General features: G+C 40.8%; 1 protein-coding gene across 5 annotated transcripts in view; it reads right to left on the bottom strand.

Moving 5' to 3' along the window:
* Positions 1-26,110, bottom strand: part of RERE (arginine-glutamic acid dipeptide repeats) — a 256,830-nt gene that overhangs the window by 49,023 nt on the left and 181,697 nt on the right. For all 5 annotated transcript variants that reach the window (XM_076356292.1, XM_076356295.1, XM_076356294.1 and 2 more), the window contains one exon: positions 8,006-8,086. In XM_076356292.1, the coding sequence (XP_076212407.1) occupies positions 8,006-8,086 (81 nt within the window). The remainder of the gene's footprint in view (positions 1-8,005; positions 8,087-26,110) is intronic.

Genomic DNA, 26,110 nt, shown 5'->3' with positions numbered 1-26,110 from the left:
CATTAAGTCTACAATTAAAGATCATGAGATCCTTAGATATCAGTTGTGGGTCTGTGAGTTAGTACCACAGAGAGGATTACGTGGAGAATATTCCTCTATTAAGCCATTTCAAAAATCAGACACCAGGCAGGATTACAGAGATTAATTCATTCAAGGAGTTACCCACATTTTATAACATCAGCACTGTTCTAAGACAAGATGTCCCACAAACGTCACTGTTGCTTATACAACTTTTATTTTTGCCTTTCTGAAAGCCATCTTCAAGTTTTAAAGCATATCTTCAGTCGCTAACTGGATGGGAAACAAACAACATGAAGGGTTTGGTGCACAGCATCCATGGAAGAGAATCTTGCCGGGATAAGAGACTCAACCGTGAAAATGAACTGCACAAATTCTCAAATAGATACCTATTTTATGTACCTGAGATTCACAGGACCTTAGGATTGATGTCTGAGTATTTGATACAATCTGACAACTGCTGAAAAAGAAGAAAAGGTAGTATTTTTTTCTCACAGGGAAAGAAAAATACAGAAAAGTACACAGCTGCTGACCAACAAAAATACTTTAACCAGAGTCACGCATACCCTTTCAGCATAGATGCAAAAAAAGAGAATTCACAATAAGAAAATAAACAAAACAAAATGCCATATGATGGTGAATTATAAACATAAGGTAAGGAAAATACAGCGTAACAGAACTATGAGGAGTCACAGAAGCATTGTGTTCTCTCAGTTGTTGAGGAAGACTCAGACAATATTGCATCAATTTCCCAAATAATCTTGGCTTAGTTCTTCAACTACATACCTTTCACTACAAAGCAGAAATTGTCCTTTTTGGCTCTCTGACAGAACTCAATGCAATTGCCTAATGGCCCTCTTTTGCTTGCAACAATATTTTACCCCTACCTACCTCTAAACCTTCAGAGAAAAATAAACAATGAATTTCAATCTTGTAATGTAAAATAATAAAAAAAACCCAGAGTGCAGAGTTGATTTATTACCTATGCTAAATGCAATTCTAGAGTCCAGTTGGCACAGTGAATACACCTGGTTTTATGCTCTTCACCTACAAAGGTTTTTTAGCAAGAAACTCTAATGAGCAGCCCAGTTTTTGAGCTGATGCCACTGTAAATTACCTTTAGAATACAAAAGTAAAATAATACAATTGAAAATGAATTATCTTAGTCTCTTAAGAGATTTAAAACAAATAAAACCAAAGCACATTAGGTCCTTTTTCTTTGGTTTTACTTGCTTCAGCTGAAATCGAGACACACAGGTATGCGAAAGAGTATTTTGGTCTTTGGAAGATGTAACCACAGTCATTAATCGGACGACCACACACTAGTGGCACTGGGCCCTGAAAGTGAACAATCAATGTAAAAAGGCAGTTCACAGAGCAAGGATTTAAGAGATAAGCAATATATACCTTCAGGATATTTTCAGTCAAAAGAAGAAACTCAAGAAACTGAAACAAAAGGAACACGCATGGTATATAAACCATGAAGCTGGAACTGTGGCACAAGCTTGTCCAATAAAGTATAGAGTCAGCAGCTCTACTCACCTGTAAGACTTGAAATCAGTTTTAGAGATGAAGATGACACGGTGTATACTAGAGTTAAACCTTTATGTCTCTTTAAAGACCGTTCCAAACCTTCTGTTTTATTAGCCAATAAAATGATGACATTTGCAATAGGTTTAACAGTTAAACTTTTAAAAACAAGCCAAATCACAGTGAACACATATACTGAACACCCCTTACAGATGACCTGGTCTTTGTAAACAGCATTCAGCTCAGTGCCACTTAAATTTAGGAATATTTCCATCTGAGCTCAGCTCTTATGAGCTCAGCATTTCATTAAATTCTTTGGCTTACTTATTCTGCTCCTGGTGAGAAGCGTGAACTGAATTACTGTATGCCTCCTCAGTACAGTGCTTTACCTTAAAGCCAAACATATTAACATAGCGTTCTCTCCCAATCAGCTAAGATAGCCACACTCAAAACAACACACACACACACACACACACACAAAAAAAGGCAACATGCTCCCTACCGACGAGTTTGCTATGCAAATGAATCAATGGTTTCACTTACACAGGAAAAGCAACTAACTGATGCCTCTGCCCATTTTTCACAATGGACTGAAGCCCAGTAGGATATCTGCTATGACTAAAGAAAAAAGTCTTAGGCTATCATTTTTAAAATGCGAAGCCTATAGTCCCTGTTTTAGCAAGAACAAAACCCTCCAACTGTAATATCCATGCAATGGAAGCACTAGCAGCAGTGAGCAGAGATGAAATGAAAAGAAGCAGTGGCTGTTTATGTTGGCAGTCGCTTCAAACTCTAATGGAAAATTTCAGCTCTGACTGCATCTAGGCTAGAACAAGTTATTAAGGAAAAAGGTTCAGCTTTCAAACAGAAAAGGCTTACATAGCTTGTCCCTTTCTGAAGCCTCCTGCAGCAAAGACACGTCAGGAAATAAGATGCCTTGACTATGCAATGTATTAATACCCTATCATTAGGGGAATATACCATCAAATAAAATATATTTCCTTTGGGAAAGGAGAACAGTGATAACGCCCATGCCACAGACACAAACTCAGCTACTGGTACAAATAAGTTATACCACTAAATGCAAATATCAAAAAGCTGATGTAAGGCTAACATATCACTTTACACTAACAGACCAAAATACATTCACCTAATTATCCCCCTCTTTTGATCAAAGGAAAACTGCTATTTGAACAATGACGTCGAGGGAGAATCTTTACCTTTCGTACGCTCATGAGAATTTTGCACAAATATTACCAAGGCTGTTTGTTGACATGAACAGCATACAGTCTGTCCTCAGAGAGGACAAACACCTTGCCAGCCTGCACATATGGCAGCTGCAGTGACCTTTCAGCTACCACACATTTGCACTATATTTAAGAGCTACTCAGGAAGCCAATATTGTATATTATGTAACACAAGATTAAGCATTAATGAGGCAAGAATTAAATTGTTTATCTAAACCCCAATCTAAAATTAAACCGAAGTTTATGCTGAAAGCTCACATTGCACTCATTTTGTCTCCTAACATTAACAGAGCACAGCTTATTTAGTCTCTGAGATAAATCCCAACAGCATTTCATTTGGAGAGAAGGATTTTACTATCGGAAGAGAGAATATTTTCCCTAAAGAAGAAAGTGATGCATATATAGTTCTTAGGCGCATAAATACAGCACATTGCAGGTATTTTGATCTAAGGAAAACAGTTGATATTCATGACTTCTATTTACACAGTGTTTTAAAGCTAAATACAGAAGCATCCACCCAGAGGCAAGACCTTTCGATTGCACCCTGTCACCTCTTGCTAAGCAGCCAAACAAAAAAACCCAAACAAACAAACAATCACACACACCAAAGATACCTATGTGCTCAATAGGGAAATTCAAAACAAAACTAGACCAAAGTCTGCATGCCTCCATAAAGATTCACTGTCCTCTTTTTGGACTTCTTACTAAGCAAGCAGCTCTACAAGGCTCACTAAGGAGCTCCAGCCTGCCAGAAAAAAGACAAGCAGACAATGAGACCACGGCCACAGTCACTGTACCATAAACCTTCCCTGAAGAATGCAGGAGTCATTCGAGACCCTCAAAACGTTCAGATAGGTGTCATCCCCAGTTTTAAGAATAGGTAAAAGAGGTCAAAAGTAGTTGGGCCTATTCCCATGAAAGACACAGTGTTTCCAAAACCTCGATTCAATTGCAGCACATGCCATGGCTATCTAATGATGTAACATGGTATTATTCTTAAACCTATGTAAGGCTGCCAAAGGGACAATCACATACATGCCCCTCCGTTTCTAGTGGCCAGCTAACCGGCATAAGATGTTTGAGTTCTGCTGGTCACACTACGCATCTGACATAAAGCAGGCTGCAGGAACTCCAGCCAGAGGAAAACAGATCTGTTCTTCTGGGACCACGGCCTTAAATAGTTCAGGCAAACTGAAACTGCACCCTAACTGAAGCCTACAGAAGTGTTTCTGAGTGACCAGCGCAAGGGTAGGCTGGGTGGAACAGGACCCAGCTCTAAATCTGAGCAAGCTGACACCACAACTTGGCGTCCTCCTCCTCCTCCTGTTCTGACTGGACATTATGGCTCTGCACAAGCTCACATTCATTCCATGTTTCTATTTACCTTTTGCATGCCACTAACACAGAGTTAAGCTATTTACAAGAACAAAATAAGTCAATCCCTGACCCTGTAGGCACTTAAGTACATTTATCTCAGGCCTATCACAATGCTGGTGCTTCTGAAACTCTCGAATTCAAGTAGCTCAGTGTAATCACCTAAAGAATTCAGAGCAGGAGAATTTTAAATACTTTCAAAATCCCGTATTATCACGAAGTTTTAGCAAATTAAAACTTCCCCCCCCCCCCCCCCCAACAGGGGGGGAATATCACATTTAAAGCCAAATCAGATACTTAAGAAGACTTGTTGCCAGCTGCATACCTTGCATTCTCACAACATACGAATCTAAATGAAAGTTATTAATGAAAACTGTTCATGTCGCATAGGCGCCTCCAAAATTTATTTCCCGGCTTACCATGTAGAAGAATCAAAAGTGCTGCTAAGCACGAACCAAATGAGAGTAGGATACTTCAACTGTGCCATCCAACTGCAACTATAACTAAGAGAAAACTATTCAGGAGAAAGGGGAAAGGAAGAAAGATACATGGGAACAGAGGAGAAGATGTATTTAAGACAGAGTTCAATGGAAACCCAAGGAAGTTTCAGAAGTTTTATTTAAGCTCATCTACATGGAGGCACTTTTCCCCCAGAGTATCACAAGGTTAACACTTACTGATCCAGCCTTAAAACTAATGGCTTTCCTTGATCTGTTTCAGCATTCCCATTTCAGCAGAGGGCCAGCTCAGGTAAGAGCTGATTTTAGTTCCTGTGTCTTGCTTACAAAAGCTTGAAGAGGATGCTACAGCTATTCACACTCATGCCCACTGGGAACCCCTCTTGGACATAAACTTTGAAATAAACTGGAAATTTGAAATAAACTGGAAGAGTGAAGACCTAAACAAACACACAGCTTTGACAGGCGGCAAATATTTTCTTTCATAATGATTTTTTTCTTGCTGGTTATTCCTTTAGAAGAAACAATTGAAAAAAATGTTGAAAAACGATGGTAAACTGGTTAAAACACACATTGACAAATACAGGGTTTTCTTAGAAGATACGGTACATTAACTGTAGAGAGAAAAAAATAGCAAAAGGACAACTCAAATAGGACATTCCTTAACACACTTGTGAAAACTTAGTACAGTATGGCCTAATTCTCATCTCTCACCATGGCCGCTTTACACCTTCCAAGATTATAAGAGAAATACAATGTCATATTCACCTCTGTATTCTGACTTTGTGTACAGTAGCAGCAGCTTGATTTAATATAAAATAGGCCTAGTCTCTACAATAATTTTGTATTTCTATTGTATTACTTATCTTCCACTAGTGCAATGTTCCAATCGCAGGGCTTAAGGCGGTATTAGAAGAGTTCTCCCCCAGTGAAAGCAGCACAAATATTTGTCTAGAAAAGGCACGCATTATACAAGAAGCATGATAATAAGGAGATTTAACTTTAAGTGGGTTTTGCACAGAGGCAAAACCCCTGGCTCCCCTCCCCACAGGCTTCAGTGACTGGTAAGGTAAACTCCAATAAATTAGAGATGTGCAGGATGTATTGACCTATAGCCTGGTTTCCATTCAGGGCAAGTCACTTCAAGAATGCCCTGACTCATTTTCAAGTAGCTTTCGCAGAACTTGGGAGTAGTGCTTTTGCGTCCATATAATAATTTTTAGAGTTTCATCTCATGTTAATATGGTGGCTAAACAGGAAAACAAGGCCTTTTTTCTAGTGTTTCTGGAATTGCTAGAGGGTTACTTCAGACTGCAACAGAAAAATGGCAGGCAAAGTATCTGAAATTATTCTGCTGATGAAAAAATACAGACAAATTAATTCCACAGCCTTGTAATTTACATTAGTCATTATTCCACTTTAAGGAGGAAAAGCAAAACTGGATAGTCAAATATTATTTATGGCAGCCTTTATTCTGCATGTCTTACTATAGCAAAACTGCTGTAAATTTTGTCTGAAAAAGATTGGGAATTAAAAGAAAGCAGAAGTGAGACCGGTGGGCAAAAATAGGAAACAGAGATTAAACAATCCGTTGTAGGTCAAAGGTTATTTGTAGATCAGTTACCACTAGGGGCTAAAAAAGCCTGCTCAAAACCATCAACACGCTGCTTCCCAGTTGCTCAAAATCAGTATTTAGTCTTCTCTATACGAAAAATTTAGACCTAATGAAACAAAAATGTAACACTTGGAAAAATGATAGCTTATATAAAGTTTCCCACCGCTTGCAAACTTGCAAAACTTTGACAAAAAGCCTTAGGCCTGATACCCAAGTTCAAACGTAGAACTCAAGGAGTACAAACAGGGTCAGACACCTGCCCCCAACTCTCAGTTCTTTAGTTTTTCTTTTCCTTTCTCCTGCAAACTGTTTTTCTCTATCACAAAGAGACAAATTTTGTATTTAAAAGCGTAATTCATAGTTGCTGTAATTCAAACTGCAGAAGACTACTTTTGCCTCTCAGTAACTTTACCATCAGCAGAATTCATTTCTAAAGTAAACACCAATTTGTTCTAAATACATTCCTAGGAGATATTCTAAAGAAAAGAGGAAAGGACTGCTTAAGCTATGCGCTGGATTTGTTAGATGTTGCTAAGAAGCATACTATTTCAGCATTCCTTCTAAGCTGTCATCTTTCCAACACTGGGCCTTCACGCCTCAAAATCCAACAGAATACTAAAGCAAAGTCTACCTACGCTTGATCGGTAATTAAGTTTTCCCATCATTCTCAATGGGAGAGCCAGTGAACATATACACCAACTGAGGCACTCCAGGAATCATTTCGTCCTCCCCTTTCTATTTGACTTACATGGTGTTACTAACTGTTTACCAATGAAAGACTGTGATATCACAGCATCGTCTCACAAGAACACCTCAGAAGAGAATGGAAACATCCTACACTAAGTGATAGGTTTTAAAATATTTTTATAGTAACGTTCTTCCCCATTGAACATCCAAATTCCACACGCACAAAAGTCTAAACAACCAGTTGTACTTTAAATAAATATTTTCCAATTAACACATTGCTAGAAAATAGCCTAACTCAATTTTCACTCAGTTATCTCCCTTCTAAATTCCGAACAAATATGAAAACCGCTTTCCAAAACCACCCTCCCAGCAGTTAAATGACACCTGCAGAACAGAAACCGAAGCTTCTAGAGAAGCTTGGCAATTAGGACTAATGGAAAAGTAACTAGATTCCCAAGGCTTCCCAAACCCTCTTTCCTTTGAAGTCGTCAACCGCTCCTCCCTGTCCACCTTCTTTCTAGGCACTCACCAGGATTTCCAGCAGAAAGACAGTTGTGTAAGCTTTATGAAGTTCAGTAGAGTAACAAGCCCCAGATCAGTTCAGAAACTGAAGTTACACACTTGCTGTCCACATGTTTCAGGAACGTGAAGAGTTAAACACAACAACTGAATTCTGCAGGTCGTAGGAGCAGGCACATACCTCAGTCTTCCAGATTCAATTAGATTTTGTTTTAGGCTTTCTTTAATTACCCACTGCCATTTGAGCCCAACTGGGTGACATAAATGTATTATCCCATCATAATGTCAGAATTTAAAATTAGATTTGGTCTCCATAAATACACTTCATCCAACCTTAGCAACTCTGTCCAGCAACGATGACTATTTTATGTAACATCTTTCACACAGTAAAACCTAAAAACTGCACTAAAAATTACAGCTACCTTTTCTGGCCGTAGATTTCTCTTCCATTTATCTGAAGAGAATTCAGTTCAGGGTGAAAAGGAAATAGTTTCGCAACATCAAACACTGAAGCAACAACAGAAAAAGCAAATTACATAAAGTCCAAATGTACTTACAGTCTCCTTATTTGGAAGCAACTCCTTTCGGATCCTGAAGAAGTTCTTGCCGTACTGCCTCAACCCCTTAATAAAACGTTTCTGTGATAAAAGATAACAAAAATAGTATGTCAGCAGAAGGGGGGGGGGGGGGGGGGGGGGGGGGGGCCAAAAAAAAAAAAAAAGAAATCTTGTTAATCAGCACAACACCCAAACAATGTTCTTAGCTTAAGGACTGTCGACAGAAGAAAACGTATACCTACACAGCAACTGAAAACAGACAGGGGAAAAAAGGCTTTGAAAAGATACCGAAAAATTCAAACCACATTCCCTTCCACGTCAAACTTCCAACATTTGAAGCTTAAAAAAAGTCAGTACCACAGTCAGTTCTTTTCCAAAACGACCGAAGTATTCTGCTGCACGTCTCTTTCGAAGTCTGTTTTTCAACTAAGAAGCAGCAGGCGAAAGAAAATACGCAACGCTGATTTTCAGGGGAGGAAAGTGACTCTCCAGAGAAGGCGTTGCAGGGGTTAAAGAGTCCTCGCAGACGCCAACCCTCCGGATTCACCCTTCCCGATTTTCGGAGGAATACCAGCAAGCGGCTTCCCGAGAAAGCCCTCCGCCAGACGACAGCGGAGCCGCCGCTGCCGCTCCCCCTCGGCGGCTCGCAGCGGTCCGCGATCGCTTGCCACGCCGAGACACTTCCTCCTCTCGCCCTGCAGCCGCCCGGCGGGGCCGGGGCCGCGCACGGCGGGGCCCGGCTGCGGCCGCGGGGGGAGCGGCGGTGCAGGCGCAGGTAGGGAGCGATGGCGGGAGGCTGGGGGCTGCGGCGCGGGCGGCGAGGCGAGGCGAGGCGAGCGGAGCCGCGACCAGCGGAGGAGCCGAGCCGAGCCGAGCCGAGCGGCGCGGAGGGCCGGGCGGGCGGGCGGGAGGCGGCGGCCGCGGCCGCCCAGCATGTGATCGCGGCGGGGCTGGGCGGCGCGGCGCCCGCGGGGCGCGCCGCAAAAGGCGGCCTGGATCGCCGGCCCCCCCCACCCACCCCCCCCGGCCCCCGTGCGGCGGGCCCCTCGCCCCCGGGAAAGCCCCGCGAAATCGGCCGCCGGATTAACGCCCGCCGGTCCCCGGGGGCTCTGCAACGGGGTGGCGTCTTCCTCCCCTGCCAGTTGCTGTCTCTCATCTGCCGCACCCCTCAGCTGCCCTTCTTTACTCTCCGGTCCCCCCTTCAGCTGCCCCTTGCACTCATGTTTCCCCTCTGCAGTATTCCCCCCCCCCCCCCCCCCCCCGCAAGATAACTCTTCAGCCTCCAGCTGTAAGCATCGCTCGCTCCCCTCCTCCTCTCTTTCCGGGGCCAGCACCTTCATTCGGTAAATCTACTGCAGCGTGCTATCCCTCTCAGCCTGCAGCTCTGGGACCAGTCTCACCTACACCCCAGCATTTCACCACCATGAATCAGTACACCAGGAGATTAAGACTAAACAGAGTGCCTCTTTGTGGAAGGGCCAGTCCTGAGGACTTTTTCCTTTCCTATAATAAGCATACAGGTATAAACACCAGCAAATACCAAATTCTGCCTGCAAAAAAGATGAGGGATATTGAGCATGTGGGCCCTACCATTCTGGGGGAGATGAGAATTAGTAATTCTCTAAAAAGAAACATACCTCAAGTTGGCTTAATGCATTTTGGACCACAGCTTCTTGCAAACATCTACTTGAAGGAGGTGGGCAGGTGATTAGAGGCTTCCATATTGTGGATAAGGAATCCCAGAAAGGGTAATTCACTACTAAAATAGTGCTCCGTACACCTCATAAGCTCCCACCACAATGCTGAATGTGAGCAGTCTCTTTGGAATCTCATGTATATTATTTTGCAGATATGCTCCCACAGGGATCTATCCTTACCTAACCCTGACCCCCAAAACCAGCAAGACTGCTAGGGTTCTCCAAGAACATGCCTGGGGGCACAGAGACAACTACTGGTTGTATATACTTTGAGATTACAGTCCCTTCCAGTATATGTTTTGCTCATACCCACCTGCTCCTTTTAAACCAGTAAACAGAGCACTCTGGAGTTTAGAAGTTCAGTGACAGGGGTGCTTGGGTTCCTGAACAAGGCAAATTTTACTAATACCAAGGTACCAGTCCCCCATTCACAGGTGGAAGTCACACAAATATCTACAGAGCAAGATACCAAGACTGCCTACAACGTGTAACTGGTCACTAATGCACGCGCATACTTCTCACTTTTTACCATGTGAACGGCAAGGAATTTTCAATACATTGAGGGGGAGGACAATCACCCCTGGCACCATACGCATACCTCTTCTGGTTTGTGCTTCTGGGCAAGAAAAGATGGCAGCAGCAACTAGGCAAACAACCGAGCCCTCATACTGCTCCCAACATCCCAAAGAGCAATATAATTCCTGTCTGCAGCTTATCACAAAGAATGAAAATCAACTAGATCGAGAAACATTTAAAAACAGGCAATCCAAAGGGAACTCGGATTCTAAACGATGCAGCTCAGTTCCTGGCTTTGACATCACTGCCTCGTGGACTGTATCAGACGTACGATGCTTTTGCAGCATCAGTTACCAGAGCATACATAGGAAACGGTGACAAAAAGCTGTAGGGGAATAAGAAGAAGCCAGAGCTGGAACACTCCAACCATGGATGAAAAAGCACAAGGAAATATGAGAGAGCAATCTGGTCCGCTGCATGAAAAGCCTTGATTCCCTGTTCCTCATTTTGCCAAAGGCTGACTAGGGTGTATCTGAATTCTCAGGGGACCATTTTATTTATTTTTTTAAGATTCCTTTAAACAAACTATTTTACATGTGTTGTGCTGTGATTCAACTCGGTATTAAAAAAGCCTATGACAAACTGTTTTCCTTTGAACTCAGGAGATGTTAAAAATCCCTACTGGGAATGTAAGCCTAGCAAACAGCCTATATGAATAACAGAATTAGAGGGAGCTTGAAATACTGTTCCAAATTTCCAAATATGAATATCCTTCTGGCATTCTGAAATTTTGGCCAATTATGCCGTCACCTTTACTGGTGTCATACAGAATTATCAGTAGGCCATTGAGGCAGTGCAAGATATCCAACTATAAAATAGTTGTGTGCCTCTATTGAAAGGCAAGAGAGAGCCACTTGATACACAGAGAACAACAAAGCACACAAAAATTAGTTTCAGAAACTTAGAAATTCTAAAGCTTAACAAAATGATCAAGGTTTTTTAAAACATTTTCTTTTTCAGATTTTCCTTCCTATTCTAGTCTTCCATTAACTCAGGCATCATGTTCAGTTCTCCCTTAGCTTACAGCAAGAACAGCTACTTCTTTTCTCCAAGTCAAGCACCACAGAGACCTCTAAATGTTTTTAAATATAAAAGAACTAAATAGTTGCACACCAAATCAGAAGTGACCTGTTGCTCTCCAGCGTCTCATAAAACAGACTGCATAACACAGTTTAAATTTTCTCTGCTCTGCACAAATGACACGTAACAAATTCTATGTCTGCATTTTAATGGTGCAGGAGATGTTGCACTGCTCACAGAAGGCATGTGAAAATGACAGCTGCTGAATTAAAATAGTCTTACAATACAGGGCTGGTAGAACAATGAGGCTTAAACCTTTGGATGCACGAGAAAAGTTTTGCTAAGAAGTGGAAGTGGCTCTAGAGCACAATGGTTTGATTTTTTACAAGTACAGAATTCGGATTTTTAAGATAAACATTTCAATTTTACTACTTATGTTTAAAACATCATTTATGACAGAATTCTGTCAGCATTACTGTTTGTACTGTTCACTGAAGACAAACTGTAACACAATTTAAAAAAATGCTATGGATAATTACTGCTGTGAAGTAGCACCAGGAAATCCCATGGCTTGCTAGGTCAGTCAGTGTTGACAGACAACACCACTACATTTTATGAAGTGGTTACCATGGCTATTGACCAGCCACAACACAAGATCTCCCAATACCACTTTATAATTTGAGCTTCCCCAATGAAATGTATTAGATTCTGCAGTATCCTGCTACAACGTGTAAACAGGGAGCTATAAATAACCAAGGAAGAACAAGGAACAAGCATGTTAATGTTTGCATATGTGTTACTTGCAGGTCCCATATTTTATCCCAAGAAACAAATACCATGACAAGATACACAAAGCCATTATGTTCTGGCTAACAGAGCTCAGATGGCATGTTTATCAATGTGATGATAATGCCATTGCAAAGCTGTAGTTAAGGTTATGCGTCAGGGTTTCTATTATCAAGAGATTACAGCTTGGCAGGAAAAATTTGCTGCTGCTGCATGCTGAAATTCAGCACCCCTGGTTTTAACTGTGAACTGAGGTTCCCAGTTCAGTTTTCTTCTTTACTGCAGAAATCTAAAATAAAGCTGTTTCTAAAAGCATGCAAGAATAACATCTAGTACAAAAACGATCTGTTTAATCAATTTAAGAATTTCAAACTGAAACCTCATGGGCTTCAGCAAGGAAGGATGACTCTGATAAAACTGTAAATTCATAACTGCTACTAATATGTCTCTTCCGAGGTGCTGCTTCAGTCAGGTTTAGATCAAACATGTTTTCTCTAAGAAAATCCATGTGCTATTTCATTCCCTTCCTATGACTTCCACCTGGTTAATTAGTGAAGAGCACGTTGTAATGCACTGTATTTACAAACACACAAGCACAGAGCCTTTTCTGTTCTTCTTCAATCCAGGAAATAAGGACTTCTTTTTTTTCTCAATCTTTCTAAAAAAATCTCTTTAGACTACATCCAAGAACAGCAAGTTCTTCTCTCAACCTTTTCCTCATTTATAAGCATATAAAAATGGAAGATGTTGCTATCGTGAAAGCAATCGGTACAGTGCATGTTTTGAAAGGCCCAAGGTTTTCTAGGCAGATGCCAATTGAAGTTGCCACCATCTTCCATATTTAATATGCCTTTTTAAGTTTTATAGTAAATATGGTAGGAGAAATTACGGGGTTTTAATAGTTAACAGCAAATAAACACTAAATGCATAAAAGCATCTTTATTTCTTAAATTTCACAAGACGAAAAATTGTGGCAGTTGTTCTGAAAAGAAAATGAGATTTGGTTATAGCTGCAAAACTTCTGTTAAGTGGGCAGCACATTCATGGATTGTCCCAAACAATTTTTTAGCATGCAGACATTGTATATGCACACTAGCTGAACTTCAGTGCACAAAGTACGTTTTCTTAAAAGCTTGGCTGAGTTTTAACATTATATTTTGCTTATTTGTGTACAGTGCAATTAAAGGCATTTGCTGATAACATTAAATGATATATACTGTCCTCTAGAAACAGAAGTATCCTGAGAGTTTCCTTAAGAAGACACAGTTTAACCTGAAGATGTCAGGTATCTCTCACAAAAACATAACTTGTGTTATTCACAATTTTTTTTCCGACCAAACTATACCTGGCTGTAGCAGAAAACGATGCTAGTATTTATTGTATCTTTACCTCAAAGGAATTCTATACGCTCAGTAACAGACAGGACTAAGTACTGCTCAGTAAAGAATTCCATGAAGGGCAAAAAAAAAGTACTTTAAGTTAAAGAAAATGCAGCTGTCACACATATCCAAGCTATTCTCAGAATCCACCTAACCACTGCAGGCACATAGCATGTCCATTTAACTCCTTCCACAAGCTGCTTTGTCCCCTGAACACTCTTGCCCAGAAAAAGGCCAACGGCCCTAAGGTGCTGCACCAGCTAGGACTGTGGCCAGAGAAGGGAAGGTGTCTCAGGGATGGGAAGCTGCAGTCAGATTGAGATGCCCTTGCCGTGCCCCATCCACTTCCAGCCTTAGCTGGCAGGCTTTCTCTCAGTCCTGCCTTCTCAAAACGGCCCAGACTGGGGACTGGCGGCTTGGTTAAAGCCGGGGGAAAATGCTTTCTGGCACTGAGCCCAGGAAGGCTGCACGATGGAGAAGCAGGTGGAGAGATAGGCAGATGTTCTGTCTGGTCAGAGAGAGAACAGGATAGTCAAAGGCTTCCACAACACAATTTTAAGATGCACAAATTGTCAGCTAAAGAGATGAGACAGCTACAAAAGAAAAGAGGGGGAAAGACCCTTTTCTAGGCGTACAGGAGAAGGCAGAAGGGAGAGACGTTCCGCAGAAATTTCTTGGCCCGAGAACGCACATCCTCAGAGCAACTTGCCACAGACAAGGATTGGTCCCAAGGTAAGAGAATATTCTAGGTTGCGACAGTAGCACATAGAATGAGCATGATGACTCAATGAAGCTCACCTGAAACCTTTATTTAAAAAAAAAAAAAAATCAGTCCACTGGGAAAGAACTATCAAGAAAAATCTACATTCAGGCCTCTGCTATGTTCCTTTAACATGCCCTGCTGCTGGGAGAACAGGATATGCTTCAACCTCCTCTGAACTTCATTTTATTGTTTCCTGTCACTACCGTAACTCTGCTTAATGTGTTTTGAATTTAATTTTGAAGTAGCAAGCGATTTTACCCTTAGCATGAGATACTTGTGCTGTTGTGCGTTACATCGGTTAACAGCAAGCTTGCAAAAAATCACCTAGCTGACAAACTTAGACACCGTAAGCCCTCCCTAAACGTCTCTGCGTGTTGTTCCACAGACCTTAGCATTGTATCAATGATGTGTGCAGATCTCAAGCATGCAAGCAGAAATAATAGATCGTTGCAGAAATACCTCTGTTCCCACTGTTCCCTCAGTGTTATCTGCCTGTAGCCTACATCTCAGGTTAAGTTTACTGCTCCGTCCCATCGCTAACCACAGCACTTCTTTGTCTACGCCTGCAGGAAGTAAGGCTGTCACCAACTTGCAATTTAGAGTCTCCTCCTGAAGAGGCTGCACTGAAGCACAGGTCATGATTTGAAGGACCTTATTCTCTTCTCCGACACAACCATGCGAAGGTATGGGAAATGGTTCACACAGTCTGGCAACTGCTTGAAGATGTCTGCAACCACTTACTACAAATCGCTGTTGCAAGAGACCTCTGTTGTAGGGGAATGTCTGTGCTTTGATGACCACTGACGCTATACACACAAGCTCTTTCATGATCTGTTTGGCTTGCAGAAGTTGTGGAATAACAGCAAGTAAAGATCCTTCACTGTACTTGATGCACTGTACGCTGCACCAGCTAGCTATGACAGTGAAACATCAGCAGTAATAAATGCCAGCCAACCCCTGCAATGCCAGTTCTTGCTGCTTAATTACAAACTACAAATTTTTAAGTAACCAATTTTGAGACAAGTTCGTTTGTTGTTTTTGGTTTTGTTTTGTTTTTTTAACAGTCCCCTTTCACAACTGTAAACAGGTAAACGTTTCTTAAATTGTGCCACAAACATGTTTCCAGACTTCCAGTCCAAGAGAGAAGGCACACATGCAGGTGATCATTTTGTAGAGCAAGACTGGAAGAGAATAATCACATATATGCATGTGGGTGTGCATATAGATACTTTGTTTTGGTCGAAAGCATCCCTTGCCTCCAAAATATACTTACTCAATTTGCCTCTTCATTCAGCAGATTGTGACCTTAGTTCAAAATACGTACTAAAACCAAATTCAGCTGTCTTTTAATAGATACTGGTCTGTTTATTTTTCTCGTCAATTTATTTTAATGAAATAGTGCTATTGTGTCAAGACAATATTGTCCTCTAACCTTTGTGGTATTTTGAAAGTAAAATTCTTTTTCACCAAGTCCTCTTACTCAAAGTTATTATGGAAAAACAAAAATATTTTGACGGTATTCATTAGATACCATTCTATATTAAAAAGCGTTAAAGTTCTCATTGGATATTCAAAGCACCTCTTCAGAGTGCATTGCTGGTCATCTACATGTGATAAAAATCTCACACTCCTTGGGCCATATGCCTGTAAGATCAAGTATCCTCTATAAACAAACCGACATGAAATGTATCAGCTGAAAGGCTTAAAGGTGCCGAACAATTAGCTTTCCCTCCCAATCGGATCACTTTGTCTTCCTGAAAAAATATACTGAAAAATTAAACCCTACCTCAAACTGTAAGGGATTCAACACCAAAGCATTATACAGATGCAGAGAAGCACAGAACATCCACCAGAGCCTGTGTTCCGCACATCCGTAGCCATATACACAGACGGAAAGTCATTAAGCAGACTCCCTCAAGGGAATGCCAAAAGATCCTGAAATGATAATGATCCCCCTTCCATGGTGCTGCACTGTTGGCTTTTGTTTTGAACAATAGATCTCCCATGATACCTCTCACTTGCTGAAAATATTGGTATTAAGTGAGCATGAGCACAGCTGTGTGTAAATTACATATATAAACAGATTAGATTTGTATATTTATACTGGATGCAAACACATTAATAGCACATTTGCATACACAGTTGGCTAAATGAGATTGCATGCAGAGCAGGATTACTAGTTACAAACACATTTATTTAGAATTTTCAATAAAGTATTTATACTGCCGTTCAAGAGGTCAAAGTGGATTCGTTATCCTTTCTCTCCTCTTCGCCTTCTTAGAAGTATGCAAAAATGCTCTTGTCAACATGCTTTCCACATCTTGCCAATCCCTCATCACAACTATTCTGGAAAAAGGACTTACAAGCTAGCAGAAGAAATGGAACTGGGGTGCTTACCTAAAGGTTATCCAAATTTCCTTCAGTTTAGTTTATTGAAAGTGATGTTTTAAAGGGGGAGTGGTGGTGGTGGAAGAGTTCGGCATTTGACCACAGCATGAACTACTACCTAAATGCCAGTTTATAAAACTCTTCTTTCCCTCCTCTGTTTAATGCCAGGGATCAATGCAAAAGTCTGTATGAAAGGCAACATGATATTGAAGGTGACACAACAGCTCTCAGACATTTCCAAAGCTGGGGGAGAATTCAACCATTCCTTCACCCCAGGCTTTGAGCTGTCAGGGTGCTGCCAACCTTATGTGCTAACCCCAGCTTTATTTTACCATCAGTATTTTAACAGAGCTATTTTTATAAAGAGAAAGACTTCGGGTTCACCCAAAGCAGTACGCAAAGCTCTGATTCACCTTCTGCATTGTACCTGTTTCTGCGTGAGAGCCTAGATGAGAAAACAGAAAAAAAAAAAAATCAATTATGTCTAAATGAGGAGCCTTTATTTTTTCTCTAATTGTGCCCTCTGATTATTGGCTCTGGGTGCTTTCACTGCACATCCCCAGATAATGCTCCCAAGCCAGCCAGCCTCCCTCTCGCCTTCACATTTCACGTCGGTTCCTGTTAAAAGGTCCAGTCCTGCCTCTTGGGTTCACCACGCTCGCAGCCCCGCCGATAAATCATCTACCAACCTGCTCTTGGAAATGCACTGGCCGCGGTGCGATGGCTCCGGCCCGGGTTGCCAAGCAACCTGCGCAAGAGGGATGTCTGAGAACTGCTGACAAATAGCCAAGTGGCTGCAACAACAGACTTCTCTCTGTCAAAAACGTGTTCGGGAGAAGTGCCTCCCCCGCCTCTGCTCTGTGCGAAACACTGCGTGATTGTAAAACCAAAATCAAAAGGCTATTGTAATGAACACACACTTCCTGCTCAATTACTAATTGTTAAAAAGCTGCGGGGAGGCTGCGATCACGCAGCGTATGGCAACAGAAATGTGATCCGGTAAACGAGATAAAGTCAACAGCACGCCAAGAAACCTGATCTAAGAACAGCTTACAGTGGCACATCAGAAGCTGATGCACAGATCAAAAAAAAAGGCTGGATATTAAAGCACCAGCAGGAGGAAAAAGAAAACCTGACTTTGCTTTTCCTGAGCTCTAGAAGGGGTATTTGATAAACAACCTTGACTCTGGAAAAACAATTTGTGGATTATTACAAGCATTATTATCCATCCTAACACTACTGCAGTTGCATGGTCCCACATTTCAACAGAAAGACGAACAAGGAGGGACAGATGAGCAGGCAGGGACAGATGAGCACTCTTGTTTGAAGACTGCTCAGTTTGCAATTTACTTTCCTCTATAATAAAGTAAGGGTGGGAAGAGGAGGCATTCATTTTTCCAAACCAGGTCTGGAGAACTCACCCCCTGGTGGCACTGCAACAGAGGGTCGAGCTGCAGGAAGATCTTCCAAAGAGCAACAAGTCCTGAACTTCCAGAAGGCTGGAAATGCACAGTCCCTCAGGACTCTGCATACCTCTCCTCTAAACAGCAGTGCAGAAAGGCAGTTATATTTAACACACAGGCAAGCATTTCCTTATTCTACTAAACTTAATCATTTCCACCAGCAAGAAACTCGGCTGGCCAACTTGCCCACGTTTATATTTAAATGCCCATGACAGACCTTCTGCTGGCAGCCGTAAGGGTCCACCTATGCAGGCATGACAGGCAGATCCAGATCTGTGCAACGCTCCAGCTGCTCACAAAGCCTCCCCGAGACATTCGCTCTTTCATGATCTTCAGAAAACAATCACGTTGCACATGTCCATAAACCAGGTTTCACACAGTGAGTCTAAGACTATCCCCCTCTGTGGACACAAAACCTTTAAAACCAAACTGGAGACTGCCTTCATTGACAACAAAAGAGCTTTCTATTTATATAACATTATCTGTAGATTGTTGTCTCCTGTAATCAACAGTTTCTCAGTGCTGCAAACAAAGCTAAAATGATTTGAGTGTGTTTTTACATAAATGATTTTTTAAAGATGCATTTTAAGAGTTAAGGAGAATAAAGGTCTGGCACATTTGTGACCCAGAGAAGCAAAACAATATGCTGCTGCCAAGAGACAACAGAAAGCTTTTGATTATACTTCAGATTGCCTTTTTCTGTACACAAAGAGATTCATTTCTGATTGTTATTTTAAACTGCTGTTAAAAGGCTAATATACAAAAAGCCTTCTTACACATCAAAACTAAAGAGCAAGTAAAAAGTTGGACAACGTGTTCCTTTTCAAGGACATACTTCCTTTCCCATATGACATCTGAAAGTACCTCCCTTTAATATAGGTAATTAGTAGAAATTCAGCACTTAACCTGCAAACTTCAAGTAAAAAAAAAAAAAAAGCTATTTGCTTTTTATTTCTCAAACTCATGCTCACCCAGACTTGGTAAAAATGCATTTTCTAAAAAAATAACTCATAGTTCCAATTTTTGTTGTTGGTTTTTGTTTTTTTTTTTGAACAGGATGAAACTAGCTGGAGTAGAGGATCCAAAAGCAGAGATAAAAATACATATAAGCAGCATATGTAATATGAACCAAAAGAGAAAAGCAGCACTTGGGGAATATAAACAATGCCCTACTATACCACCTTTCCTCCAAAGGCATGGTTCTCTTACATCAATTTGGAATATTAACCTTTGTCTTCCTCACATGCTCTGAATCTCAGATACCTGTACCGAAAGCTGCAATGCCAGTGCATTCTTAAAGTTATGAATATTTCCTTGAATAATGCCAACATCAGAATGTCTATCATCTTCCACAGGGCTGAAGACGTTCCTTATGTTTTCTCACCTTTACTGGGCAGAAACAAGCCAAGAGGAAAATATCCTTTATTAGCCTCCCTCTGAATTTCATTCTCCTCATACTGTTTTTCTTAACAACAGGATTTTTACTCAACTTACAATACCATAGGGAACACCACTCTGCCCACTAACACAAAGCAGATCTCCATTAGATCATCAATACTAAAATGCCCATTCTAGGCAATAACATGGGTGGGTGAACACAGATATATACCGGCCCCCAACCCATGAGCTGTAGTTCAAGCAAGATCAGACCACAAGTCCCTTGAGCTCTTAAACATCAGAACATTTCCATTTTCTCCGTCTTTTTCCCCAGAAAATTTTCTTTTTGTTACACAGATCATACAAAGTTCTGAAAATACACGTCTGTTTACTCAAGTTTAACACTATTACGCAAGCCTGAAGTTGTTCTCTTTCACTGTGACTTTTTTTTGTCCTTTCAGTCAATTTGTAACACTAAGCACAAAAAAGCTGCACTCTGACTACTTGAAATATACTGTACGATCCTTTCAAGACTTGAACATAGTATTTCTAGTGGAAGTTCCCTATTGCAGAAATATTGTTCCATTGGGATTTCAACCATTATTGTCAATTATTCTGGAGACCATTTCTGCCTTCAAACAGTGACTTTATGCAAATGACAGAAGGAAACAGTAAAACCACTTCAAGAGCTCCCATACTTTAGAGCAGTGAACAAATCCAAGAATAATGAGACAAAACGGTGGCAAGAATCCCCAAGGAAATTACACATATAGAGGGGCAAATATTTCTGTAGGTGACTTCGCCAAGTAAATAATTAAACAGCAGGGCTGCTCATGGTAGCAATGCCCAGGTTTGAGTTCAAGCACTAAGATACAAATTCCAGTTTGTAACCCTTACTAAAATGACATGAGGCAACCTCTGCAAACTTCCTGAATTTCTCTCAGGATAAGTCTGCCACTGACTGCAGTGGAATGAGGAGATACCTGAGAGCGCAAATCTGGATGTAAGAAATACTAGTGTGCTGGTGGTTAAACCACGACAACTAGTGATGACAAAATCAAATTCCAAGCTAAGAGACATATCCTCAGTGAGAGATCTTTCCTGTATCAAGCAGAAAGCAAGCTTCCTCCTGTGACAGGAGTTCTTCATCCTGCCAAGTTGTTTACAACAAAAATAGGGTGTTCTGATGTGTTTCAAGAATTTCATACTCTTTTAGTTACCGAGAAATGAAAATTTAGTAATTCCCATTTTCACCTAAGATGATACAGTATCAGAAAACCTTGAACACTTAAGACCAAAATGAGCATATTCAGAACACTGCAAATTCTATACGGCTCTTTAGAAAGTTCAGTCTCCAAAGCCTCATAATTTAAGCTTTTTAACCTGTGTTTTCTTTCTTCCACTGAAGCTTTTATTGTAAGAAAATTCTGCCAGTCAAAAAAGTTAAGAGAGATGAGAAATCACAGGGGAATCTGGGTATGTAATAGTGTCTCCACTGAAAGACAGCAGATTTTAGCACGTGAGCAAGCCCCTAAACTCCCTCTTTAGACGTGGGCTGGGGCAACAGTGGCAGCATGTTTTGTGTCTGTGACTTACTCATAAGCTCTGGAGGCTGACGCCAAAGAAACTGAAACATTACTTGTGATACTCCGCACTGTTTAGAAGATGGGTGACAGTTTGAAGAGGAGACTAATTTCCAAATAATTACAGACACACAGCCTTTGACACTTTTATAAGAACTGAACACCCAAATTCGGCATTCAAGTCACTTAATGAATTTGTTATTTCAGTTGTGTAGCCCAGTCTGACCCAGCTATGTACATGTAGCAGTTCCTAGGAAGAGTGGCAGCATTTCCCTCCAATTTACAAGACTCCACGCTGAAATCACATAACGTAGCCTTCTCTCTAAAGAAGGAAGTAAAAAGGCCTAACCTTTTCCAGGACTTTGACTGATTGCTAATTAAAGATTGTCTTCATAGCCTTATATTTAAAAGAATCAGAATGTAATAAATAGCACCAATGCTCTCCTAATTGTAAGATTCTAATTCTTTAGCTACTGCCAGCTGCCAGTGTGGGTACAAGCGGCACCCGAGCACCAAAATCAGCAAGACTGCTTGTAACAAATTAGATGAATGGTCAGCTAAGCTTTCTAATTATAATTAAATTATTATTTTTATTATTTTTAACCAGTAAGTCCCACCGCACAAGGTCTCAGCTCCTTGCAAGCTCCTGTCGTGAACCCACACCACTACCCTCATTGTTCAATTATCCATTGTATTTTTGTCAGAAGCGTGGAAGATTTCCGTAAAGTGAATGATACACTTCTGCCACGCAGCCATCCAATTACTGAGGAAGATGTTGGCTCATACGGTGATCTTGGCAGTAACGTATAAAAGTAATTTTAAAAAGAATCAGACGATTCGTAAGTTCCCTTTTCTTTTGTGTAAGGGGCTCTGAATAAAAACATCTACTGGGGGGGTGTGCCAAATATGAAAAAGTGACCCACAAATAAGAGACAAAAGAAAAAAGATTTGAAAACGAAGGACCAGAAATGCATCTGTAACAAAGGCGAACACTGGCAAAGGAAACTTGAAAGGTAGATATTTGGGGGGAGGGAGGCAAGGGGGAAGTGGTGCTGAGACTACGGAATTAACCTCCCCAGACACGTAGAACTGGACAATATCTTCCGTAACAGATAAATGAAATACACACCCTAATAAAACAGAGGTGCCCTCTTTTGCCTTCCCCAATTTGTAACAAATGGAATGTTTGATTTGAGTGTTTGAAGTTATTCCAATGCAGTGGAGGGTAATATGCTGTGATACTTATTTATTAGCTCCTCTAAATGCATAAGCCCCTGTCTGATCAATCTCCCCATGTAGCCTAAAAGCTATATAAATCTGAGCGGATACTATGAAAGGGGGTGGGGTGGGGGGGAGAGGAGGAAAGGAAAGAAAGGAACAAAAGAATAAGAAAAAACACGGTGGATCATGCACAAGTGGATAGGGGAACAAGTGAGATACCAAGAGGCCAGCAAAAGCTGAAGCAAAACCACAAACCCAGAAGCTACATGCACTTTGAGTCTTTACCACAATGTATTCAAAACCACAGGCACATGAAAGTACAAAAGCAACATTGGACAAGGAGCACAAAGCAGTAGTTTTTAAATGCACCCTCATGAGCACTGATCAACACAACACATCTTTTACACAACACTTAAGGAGGAAGGAAGAGGAAACCTAACCACATGGTAGTTTAAGAGAACCTTTGCAGAAGCACAGACAGTATTTACAAGCTGTCCAGGGACTGCTGTGTTGGGGTTCATCTGTGTTGACTACCTAAACTTTTAAAAAGGTCAAAAGTTAAGTTACTCAGCTACTGTGAAATGGAAAACAAGTGTTCTTCTAAGGTGGCATTTCCACACTCAAATCTAAGTTTCCTTCCACATCATATGAAACCCCTCACATTTGCCACGTAAGCAACATGGGGCCAGACTTGGAAATTAAGCCTCCTCGGCTCTAGCAGACTTCCTCAGTACTAGCAGGTACTGAGTATCTCTCTGGATCAAGTCCTAATTTGCTGTCAAATTCTTTTTATGGCAGTATAATCATTAGCTTTACTGGCACTGTTACCCTTGTAACTAATTAGGAATCTTGGATGGATGCAGAAAATGATTAATATGTAGTCACTATGCATCCACTACAGAAGAAGCCTATTATCAAACAAGTGACACCTCCACAAACTTAAATTAAATAATGGGTCCCTTAGAGGATTCAGAGCCACTGACAGAACGGCAAGTGATTTAAGCAGCATAAAGCTGAGCAACTGGTCATGGATCACAGTTTTTTCACTCTGTTACAGCCTGTAAAAGAACAAATGATCATTTTTCAGCCTAATTGAATATGGCCGCCCCGCTCATACACAAAAGGAGACAAAGCTATATAATTTGCTTCATTAAAATGCATTTTTATGTCATCTGAAAGATTAAAAAAAATTGGTGCTGTTGATCGGGAAGATTAGAAAAACAAAATTTATCATGCAAACAGAACTTGCAAATGAGGTGTATTTTGGCATTCATACTGCTTATGCTTGTGCAAGAAAGATAAGTCCCGAGCACTAAAGCACACAGAGCATCCATACTGTGACAGTAATCGAAGTTTCTTAAATACGAATTATCTCACTATACCAATCTGAAGTATTTTGTCATTTTCTGTTGCAATGGCCACCAGGCCATACTAAGTTCTCAGAGAAGCTGTCAGGCAGAACCACAGGAATCTAGTGACATTCAAGAAGTTTGAATTTTTTTTTTTCTCGTAATTATTAGAAAAATCAAAATACCTGTTAAAAAAAGAACCTTTTTCAACATCAAAATCAAAGCTGCAAGCAAGAGTGCTGCATTTCAAACATAACCTTAATTATACTAAAGCTTTCCGAGGTGGCATGTTTTGGCACTCTCACCCTCCACAAGCCAGGTGACAAACCTAGTTAGTTTTTCCTCTCCCCGCTCCAATCCCCGCTTTAGCTTTCATTGCTTGGAGATGCTAGGAAGAGATCTAGGAAGCTAGATAGTTATTTAAAAGTTAGTTACCGTTTGACACTGGAAAACAAATTTGTTTTCTTCCATATTTCTAGCTTGGCCAAGAAAGCAACATGGCCTCTCCGCTACTGCTCCACAGAGCGTCACTTATGCCGGCAAACGCTGCTCTGGCAACAAACATCTGCTATCGACTGCCGCCACAGCACCAGAACAGAGAACGTCATTTCTTTGCCCTGCCAGGCACGGGAGCGTGGACTGAGCTCCATACTGTTTTCTGACTAAGAGACTCTCACCTGTTTCTAGCTCGGCTCATTCTTGGACCTCTTTGACCTACACCCTCTACAGCTACAGCTTAGCCTTAGGATTCCCCTTATTTAGTCTGAGCTGATGGCCCCCACGTTCAAACAGAATGGAAGTCAAGGCTAAGACAAAGAGATCCACACTATCAGTAGGGAAAAAAACTTGGGGGGGAGGGGGGAATCAAATGTCATCTCGCCAAGTTGGAGACAACACTGTAATCTGTCTCTGCACTTGCTTTGTTTTAGGTGGGGTTTTTGTGTTTTTAAAGCAATCTTGTTAGGAACAGCAAATTGCCATTTCCCATGGTTTCGACAGCAAACAACTCTTTCAAAACAAAATAGCGATTTGCCGTATCAAGTAATCCATTCCTGGGCTCTATGTATTTAAGAAAGTGTAATTCCAACACAAGTATTCCAAAATGAAACACTTTTCCCTGTATCAATTTAGACTAAGCCAAAATTACTTGGAAAGATGCTGGAGATTTCTATCATACACTTAACATGGAAAAATATCAAAGCACTTCTCTACTATTTATTACTATATTATAATTGCACTTGTAGATATTAAGGAGGTAAGGATCCTGTAGACCAATTTAAATTTCTTAACACCTGCAAGACAGCTAAACTCAAGCAAACTACTGAAATGACAGGACTATTGAAATAATTTGAAATCAACCCAAGAACTCTGGATGTTGCTATCAATACAAGCCAATAAACCAGTCACCCCTCCTTAACCGTTAGAAAAGGTGAACCTAAATTTAAATCACACTATTTATAACATTTCCAAAACAAACAAAAAAAACCTTCTGAAAACAGACAGCTAACCAACACTTCTTGTATTTAAATTATAAAATTGCTTTCAAAAGCATAAACTCATACAATCTGAGATGTTGGGGTGTTGGGATAACGTACACCAAGGAGCATGAGCCAGAAATCTATCTAAGGACATGTATTATATTTGCATTCAGAATGGGAAGCAAACTGTGAAACATATCTTATTAATCTTTTAAAAGGCAATCATACCATTAACAAATATGTATTATCTTTAAAAAAAAATAAATTTCAGAATTTGGAAATTAAGTTATGTACAAAGAAATGGAGAGTAAACAGGTCAGTGGAATGCAAGCAAGAGAGCTTTGATACACGGTACCTTTTTAAAATTGAATCAAGACACACACCCCCGTCCAAAGATAGATACAGGACAAAAAAAGTTTTACCATGACCAGGAGAGATGAAGACTTACACTCACTCACTTGGTTCTGCTTGCTATGGCAGAAGCATTCACCCCAGAAACTCCCAGAATTTTGATGATCCCTGCACTGTCCAGATGCTCTTACTGTTATAATGACTCAGTTTCCTTTTGGAGAAGAACAGGACATAGGATGATGTTATATTTAAACCAGATTCCGGATCTCTTAGCAGATAAAATCTGAATAAAAGGTCAGAGTATTGAAGACAGTAACAGTGTCACTGACCAGAGTATCATCTGATGGGGAGAAGGAAAAAAAGACAAGTCCATGCAGCATATTAGCACGCTTGGTTTATTTTCTTCCCCTGCAGAAGGCTAGGGTGAATAGTCTTTGTTTCAGTTGCAATACTGCTGAGCTGCACAGCTCATGCTTCTATACATAGAACTTGTAAGATATACACGAACATTAAAACTGACTCCAGCTCTGTTGCTAAGAAACTACGAAGGATAGCTTTTTTGGCCCTCTTCATTTATAAAATAACCACTTTGCCCTATGGGAGAACGAATGCAATCTCTCAAGTCCCTCAGTGCCTTGTTCTCATTTTTAAATGAACACAGAAAGATGATCGAG

This window comes from Aptenodytes patagonicus, chromosome 19 (genome assembly GCF_965638725.1).
Source record: "Aptenodytes patagonicus chromosome 19, bAptPat1.pri.cur, whole genome shotgun sequence".
NCBI classification, from domain to species: domain Eukaryota; kingdom Metazoa; phylum Chordata; class Aves; order Sphenisciformes; family Spheniscidae; genus Aptenodytes; species Aptenodytes patagonicus.
Note: the sequence above shows the minus strand (reverse complement) of the source record. Positions and strands in the feature narration are given on the sequence as shown.